Source organism: Ctenocephalides felis, unplaced genomic scaffold, assembly GCF_003426905.1.
Source record: "Ctenocephalides felis isolate EL2017-DRISC unplaced genomic scaffold, ASM342690v1 CF-g0.4_SCAFFOLD_03571, whole genome shotgun sequence".
Lineage (NCBI taxonomy): Eukaryota > Metazoa > Arthropoda > Insecta > Siphonaptera > Pulicidae > Ctenocephalides > Ctenocephalides felis.
This window is the reverse complement of record NW_020539725.1, coordinates 12,934,051-12,943,035: the sequence shown is the minus strand read 5'-3', so window position 1 is coordinate 12,943,035 and position 8,985 is coordinate 12,934,051. Positions and strand designations below refer to the sequence as shown.

The window sequence follows — 8,985 nt, the reverse complement described above, 5'->3', positions numbered from 1 at the left end:
ACAGAAATCCGTTCTAAATATAAATGCAATTGGTTTCGTAGTCGGACTGTGGACAGATATCCTTGGAGGATATTGAAATTTAGCATAATATTTCATTTTAATGGAAAATACATAGCAGGCACGAGATATAGAGATTTTCTAAAGCAGTACAACTGAGTGGCCGATTATGTCGCAGAATAGACCAATGGCAAGGCTATGTTACGTAGCGTTTCCCATATAAAATGATACTAAAAATTTTACGTATAAAATTCAACTTCACTTATGTTATTATGACGCAACAAAACAAGCACTTATGATAAGATTCTTTTTTGAAGTTTGTACGTTTTCTAGATTCTATCTGCACAGCAACCACATAGCATTCGACAGGTTTTAGTACCGTTCTATATGAGAAACTTTGCATAACATAGCCTTGCCATAACATTAGTCTATTTTACCACAGAATCGGCTCCTTTAATTTTACCATATTGACCAGAAGTTACCACTACTACTACTACTTTACCTTTAAAATTAAATTTAAAATTAAAAATCCATTGAGTAATAGTAAAAGTAAATATGAAATTAAAATTATATACGAAGAGTTATCGTGGGCGTGTTTTTTTATATAAGTCGTTTAGAAAGTTAACGGGCAAAAAAGTTCTGAGTTAATTGATTAATACTTAAAATATTTAATGCCTAACATTATTTATTATCCCCCCATTTCTCTACAATTTGCTTTATACTTTGTTTTATAAAATAGAGAGGAGACTAACACATTTAGTAAATCTAGGATCTGGAATATGATTTGTGAGAATTGAATACTTTATTTCTTTTGTTATGAAGCTTTTTTTATATTTTTTTTATTTATTTTTCAATAGACAATCTGAATACATTGTTTCTATAAGCTATGTGATGTTATATATGGCGTTTAGAGGTCTCCTTTATTGAAAGGATCCTCTGCGTTATAAAGTTTTATTTAATTTAAAAAAAAATACCGAGTATGCAAACAATGTTCAATCATAGATTTTTGGTGTATTGGTAATATTGTAATAAAATTTAAGAAAGGGGTCAATTTCTCGATAAAATTGACGGTAACGTAGCATTGTTATGGCAACACTATGTTTGCTCCTTTCTTTATATAAATTGGTAGTCAAAATGCTATGTATTTGCTGTACAATCAGGCGTTTTACACAAAACATCTAACTTCACGTATGTGTTATGAATGCGCATTACAAAGATGTAGTTCTAATAGCATTTTTTTTTACTTTTGTGCGTTTCAAGGTTAGGTTTATGTGTGAAATGTCTGATCATACAGCAAATACAGCATTTTGACACATTTCTTTATTACCAATTTATATGAAGAACGGAGTGTAACATAGCGTTACCATAGCAACGCTATGTTACGGTCTATTTTATCTGAAAATTGGCCTCTAAGTTTGAACATATATATTTGAATATCCGACACGTAGTTATACAATTATTAGATAACTCAGGTTGTTTTGTGGACTTTACTTTTAGAAGTGGACAATTAGTTTCATTAAACTCTCCGCTACCCCTTCTACACCAGGAGTAGCAACCATTCCGTGTAAAACCTCAATGCCATGAAGATTGTCACCTTCATGGCCAATATAATAAAACGAAAATACGTCCGAATAATATATAAATAAATATATATAATAAATAATATTTTTCGTTTTAACTGTTACTTTTAAAGTATCGCTCAAATTTGAATTTATAAAATTTTTCCTTAAGTATTTAATTGTAATGCGGAATTTCAATATTTATTTTAATGTGTTTTAAATTCCTCTTCTTCTTTTGTAAAGGCAAATATGTTGGTGGCAAATTGTTTTAAACAATTGAATATTGAAATGAATAATCTTGTATTACCATAATTTCTTTTTGAAACCATACGAATTCTGAATTTTTATTATATTGGCTTAATGATTCATTTTGTTTAATTATTGATCCGCTACATCAATTTTACTATGCTCGTTTTAGGAACAAAATTTTAATATTTTTTAAGATATTTATAACGTTGTTTTTTACAAAACAGTAATTCGTTTTGATAAGTAATAATATTGAATTACTAAATTATTACAATTATTTAATCCTTTATTCCTCTAAGCATTTTGTAACAAGAAATAAATCGTACGAGTTATGAAATCTTCAGTGAACACGACATTGTATAGCACGTCATTATAAATATATTCTTTTATAGTTCTTAGATTTTACGACCTTTTAAATTGCAGGATAATACGATACAGACATTGTGTGCATTGAAACAGTAACGTTTCAAAGATACAGACAATCAATCATAATCAAAATAATATAAAAAATAACTGCTGGAAATATTCTTATTGTGTGATACCAGCGAACAATACAGTGCTAACCTTAAATAAGATATTTCAAGTTAACCATAATTGCTTATTAGTTCCTTTACTAAACAATATCTTGGGACCAAGTTTAATATCAACAAGACATTACAAATCAACTTGATTTCGCAATCTTTGAACCACATGTGCGAGATTTAACTTCTTAAGTGGCGAAAGTCGTCGTTTGACCAGTTTATTCATCAAGAATAAAGATTTGATGTAATATCAGTGTTGGTCATGTTGAGATCGACTGTTCAGATAGGGGCTGTCGCTATGCAAGCGCCCCCACCGCCGAGTCCACGGCCATCACTGTTCGATTCCTGTCACAGGAGGATACGACTCATGGGCGGCGGACCGGTTGCTTTCCTGGGCGGTTTAGTGGCGTGAGTTTTTTTTTTCAAATCTATAAATAAGATATTTGATCCAAATACTTACACTTTGACAGATCATCTTCAGATAACTGTATTTTTGCTAAGTATATCACGTGAGGTTTTTATTTTTGACGAATCACGAAATATCATGGTATGGTAAGATATACTGATTATAACTGAGTTTAAAAAAATCTAACATAAAAATAAATCTTTTAGTTCAAACTAAAAATAACGTGATGTTTGCATAATTTGAATATCACCACGTATCAGATCCAAAAATCCTAAAAGCTCAGTGATTAATGACTAAGTTTATATGTAGATCTACTAAGGTTTACATCGATTATAATAAAGTGCTTTTGCTAGAACAAAAAGCGAATCTGAACGAATGTATCTGAGCCTCAAGGGACTATAAGTGATTTTTAAGAACTAAAAGTTTGAATTCAAATTGAGTAACAATTGAAATTAATAAATATAAATATACTTTTACCAATTACTACTGTAAATAATAATAAAGAGTATGGTATGAGAATACCACAAAATTAATGATTCCTTTTCCTTACTTCGTTTATTTTTCCATTACTATTTTGTTCCTATTAATCATCTTTTTATTCATTTTTATGAATTTTCCTTTCCCAACTTCTGCTTCCATTCTTTCTTATTACTACTGTATGACTTTTTATTTATTGATACAAATCATGTTTTCTTCAAATCATTCTTAATACTAATGAATAATTAGCAATACAAGTTTTATAGTTTAACGCAAATCATTGTTATGCAAATTCAAGACTACATTTTTCTTAAATATTTGATTAAAAACTAACGATGAATTTCTATCCAATTTAAATCCAAAGTATAAAACGATATAAGATATTATACAAAACAAATCAGAACAAATGAGAATTAAATTATTATACAAAAATTATACATATTTATTCTAAAATACAAACTAAAACAACAAATTTTAAATTAAAAATGCAATTCTTACCACTTAATACAACTTAATATCAAAATTCTAAGAAATAAATAACTTTCATCAACCACTTTTACTTTAATAATCTTATACCGATTATCTATATAATCCAAATTCAACATTATAACCCAATATCAAGGGGAGCAACCCTTTTAAATCATGGGCTGCGTTTAAATTTTCAAATTTTGTGGTGAACCACCTTTGAATTTCAAAATTTTGTGCCGCACTTATTAATAATTTACAAAGTAATAATTTAAACTAACCGCCTTTGAATTTCAAAACTTTATGCCGCACTTATTAATAATTTACAAAGTTTAATTTAAACGAATATTATAACATAAATTAAAAAGGTAAAAAAAATCTATTTAAAAATGCTTGAAGAAATAAACAGAAAAATATTTTAAGTCTTATGGGCTCGGGGGCTGCGGGTTGCTCATCCTTGCCCTATATCATTTAACTTATTCGAACATTACATTCAAACTTATTCGAATACATGTATTGTACATAATTTTGTAAAAAGTAAATAAATAAGTAAATAGTCCAATTATTTAATATGGTCAAATATTAAATAATTTTATACATTCAGTCAAATATTTAGTAGTAGATTTTTTTCATAGCAATTACAATACAATGAATTAGCGTTGTCGATTACTGTTAAAAATTTACTCTCAAACTGTTTTTTTTAGTATTTTGTCGAAATTTTTTATTCAATTTTATTCTGCAATCCGTATATCTGTAAATCGTAAATTTGCATGCACGTAATTATTTCCACAAAAACAATCAAAAGAGTAAATTTTTAATGGTGATCAATAATGCTTGTTCATTGTATAGTAAGAGCAATGAAATACATGTGTCATTATTTATTTCACAATAAAATGAAATATTTTGCAATAGATCGTGTATCTTGTATTGCTACTGTTATGAAATCAATTTAATTTAAAAATCCATTTACTTTTTTAAGTTTTTGTTCAAAATCAATTTTATTAAGTAAGTTTTATTTGTGAAGTGTACATCTGTCTTGGGTAGAAAATATTGTCAACGAGGCAAAGTTTGTAAGTTCGTTATTTCTCTATATGTGTTAACAAAAAATACTAAAATAAAAAATTACATGATTGATTATTACTACTAGTTTTGACTAAGGCTTAATTTCTAGTTCACTCATCGATACTTCATTAACATAATAGCCTGCACATTAAATAAAGTATCTTATTTAATAGTGTAAAACAAGTTTTTATATTATTAGAAAGGTATTCTTATTCTCGTATATGAACCTCAGCGAACAAGTTAAGCTCACATTTTACTGTAATCTTTTATATCATCATATTAATTCAAACGTTTTTATATGCTGTTTTGCCCCAGTTCTATTATTAAGTGCACTATTTTATTTTATCTTTATGAACGTTTTTATAGATATCGCAATAATCAAACGCATAAAGTTCATATTCATCCATAAAGCGACAATATGTTCTGAATTTGCCATATGTCCCCTGTGAGACAACAAATGCAAAACGGAACTCACCTATAGACTCCGCGCTAGTTGAAAGTTTACTCAAAAATTAATATGAACTATTTATATGAAAATCTTGACTTATGCATAATAATTGATATATTATATATATTCGAACTCCATATATGATTGTACAATTGAAATCAAATTATTCTAAGATGCATGACCTATATTTCTCACTTCTTTATCTTCAATACTCGATGCAATTTCAAGTTATCTTATTATAGGTCAATGTTTATGATACACTCTGAAAGCAATTTTGTATATATTTTTAAAATACTGTAAATTAATTTTTCATTCATAAATGTTATGCATTTTTATAAATCAACTGACCGTATTTATCGTATTTATATTAAAATATGATGAAGTTACATAATTTTTCATATGCTATTTAGTAAAATTTTATTAAGTTATAATTATTTAGGTATTAGAACATTAAATACTGTAGACATTGATATGTATATTAGTATGTATGTAGTAGGGTTTGTCGGTATTTAAAAACCTGTTCTTTAAGAGATTTGGAAACTGTTTTTTCGTAGAAAATACTGGTTTTCAATGTATGAATTCAACACTTAAAAAGTCCTTCGTTTCCATATTAGTAATGTATATTGTTTTTGAATCTTCGAGGAACAAGAATAATCAATCAGTGTAAAATGATCTAATTAAAAATTATTGATAGAATTGTAAATCATCATACATTATTTACATGCAAAACAAATACGTCTTTAAACTTATAATTAAATTCGAATATTTATTGAATCATTCTAATCGGATGATTTGTTTTCTCAAAAACTTAACCCTTTCCACTCGGATGCCACCGCTCCGGCGTCAAAATACATATAAATCTCGTAATTTGCAAGGGAAAAGGGTTAATATCCACTTTCTGCACTTTTTGTTTCGTATCTTTGAAACGGCTGAACTTGTCTTTCCTTAAAACTAATCAGCACGTCTCCCCATCAGTAGGAATCGATTGCTTTTTGAATCATTTAAATCGGTTGAGCGGTGCTTCCAAAAACGTCTATGAAAAATTGTATCTACACATCCTGTTCGGGCGTCTTTTCGTTTTATTATATTGGCTATGAAGGTGACAAACTTCAGGTCATTAAGCTTTACACAGAATGCTGCTACCCCTGGTAGAGAGGGTAGCGGAGTGTTTTAATTGAACTAGTTGTTCACTTTAAAAAGTAAAGTCCGCTCAACAACATGTAAATAACCAATAAAAGTAAATATATCTTCTTTCATTTAGTAACAAATCAATGATTGTAATTAGAACTGCAACAAATACATAATATACAAACAAATCAGTGTTTAATATAGTCCACAGCTACAAGGGTTAAATTATAACCCAACAACCTGAATTATCGAAGGAGAGTTTTAATAAATTCTATAACTACGTAACAAAAGAACACATCCATTTTTTCTAAGATATGCCAAAATGTTCAGAAACCTTTGAAACGTAATTTTTTGGAGGATTACTATAACTTACCCTATAGGAAGTTAAAAATTATGCATAAGTAACCAATAATTAAGTTTTTTAATGTTGTTTAATTCTGGTCAATTATAATTTTTTTGTTCTACTCATTCGGGTAAATATTTTTTTTAATGAAAATTCAATACCGATTAAAACCGGCTCTCGGAAAAATACTATTCGAAAACCGGTTTTCTAAAATGTCGGTTTTTGAATAAACTCTAATATGTAGTTAATAGAAATACCGAATGTTTATCTAATTTAATGTTTATCAATTTATACTATATTATTGTGTCATTTTTTTAAACATGATATTTGCAACTATTCTATATGGACGTCTGGTAAATCTTTTGGCGATTAAAGATATATAAAAAATGACACAATAATGTAATATAAATTGAAATAATGCACAATTGCATTTTTCCACCTACAACCATAATTTAATTAGTTAATTTTAATAATCCACTTATAGTCCAGTCATTTGGTCGTTTTGCCGGTACAGTACTCCGGGAATTCTGAAAATTGGTAATCTTATAGATTTCGAGGTGCTCTTTACGAAAATCAACTTTGCCACCTCAAATTTGAACGGCAAGTTGCCGCCATATTAAAAAAATGGCGTCAAAAAACAGCTTTTTTAAAATATCTCCTTTCTGGCTCATTCTACGATAAAAGTATCTATATACGAATTAAACTAGATAAAATTTTCTACAATTCTTTAGAAAACCGTTTTTATGTAAAATTGATAGTTTGAGAGTACGGCCGCCTCAAAGTCTTTGCTGCTCTCGCCGTAGTATCAAATCTCTCCATATATGACAGCACTTGAACTTGATCACATTCCTTCTAATAAATAAATATTTTCAATGTTAAATTAAGTAAATAAGATCTAGAAATAAAATAATTCAAATATTTTTATTTTTTTTGCTGATTTTTTAACACTTCAAGCTACTTACTTATAGCTACTTTGCCATTGAAGTGTTAAAAAATCAGCAAAAAAACGAAAAATATTTGAATTATTTTATTTCTAGATCTTATTCGCTTAATTTAACATTGAAAATATTAATTATTAGAGAGAATGTGGTCAAGTTCGAAGTGCTGTCATATATGGAGAGATTTGATACTACGGCGAGAGCAGCAAAGAATTTTAGGCGGCCTTACTCTCAAACTATCAATTTTACAAAAAAAACGGTTTTCTAAGGAATTGTAGGAAATTTTATCTAGTTTAATTTGTACATAGATACTTTTATCGTAGAATCAGCCAGAAAGGAGATATTTTAAAAAAGCTGTTGTTTTACGCCATTTTTCCAATATGGCGGCAACTTGCCGTTCAAATTTGAGGTGGCAAAGTTGATTTTCGTAAAGAGCACCTCGAAATCTATAAGATTACCAATTTTCAGAATTCCCGGAGTACTGTACCGGCAACAGCCTTTTTTTGCACCAAATGACTGGACTATTATCACCACAAAAACTTTGAATTTTGATTGAGCTTATAAAACACTATAACTTTTAGAAAAAAATATATTACTCTGTCTCCTATTCCCATCAGCTCTCGCACTCGATAAGTTTTGGGAACTAGGCGAGTTCCTGTTCTCAATGAGAGAGAGCCCCTTCTTTTTCAATAAATTGGGCCCCCCTCGGCAGCGGTCCACCATGCTTTTACACCTGTTTGTACGCTCGCGGACTAGCGCGGATAATGAGTCACATTTCACTGACGAGCGACTCGACTGCCCAAGAAATAGGTTCAGTCGGTCAACGGCAGTTGCTCGAGCGCGGAAACGAATATCGCGATCGCATACATTGGAAAAATGAAAAATTATATGAGAAATATATGTTTGTTGTTGTAATTTTTTGTTGAATTTGTATCGGTGTTGAAAAAGTGAACTGTACATTGGATGGACGATATGTTTTTTAGTGAATTGTATGTGCTATAAAATTTATGGTTACTGTGCATTGCGTCATTTGAACTATGTGAAAAAATTTTAAATTTCTAAAATTGTGTTTTAATGGACAATCGTTTAATAAAGAAAATGCCAAATTAATTGTAGGATATATTTGATAAACGTAACTATTCTTGAATTAAATTGGTTTAAATGAAACATAACTTATATATATATATATATATATATATCTATATATATATATCTATATATAAATATATATATATATATATATATATATATATTTGGTTGGTCCTTAATATGGACATTTTTGAATTTCCTTGCTCCCAAAGGCTCAAATGGCTCTAAATTGATAAAAACATTTTTTCTGAAAGTTTTAGCTCTTAATATTATCTTTAGATAGAGCGCAATTCAAAGTTTTGTGTG

At 28.8% G+C, this 8,985-nt stretch overlaps 1 protein-coding gene across 1 annotated transcript in view; it reads left to right on the top strand.

The window, feature by feature from the left end:
* Window positions 1–2,434: 2,434 nt before the first annotated feature.
* LOC113385367 (MOB kinase activator-like 2) overlaps window positions 2,435–8,985 on the top strand; it is a gene marked incomplete in the record, with an annotated part of 296,192 nt that continues 289,641 nt past the window's right edge. The window contains 1 exon segment of the mRNA XM_026623213.1: window positions 2,435–2,731. Coding sequence (XP_026478998.1) covers window positions 2,586–2,731 — 146 coding nt within the window.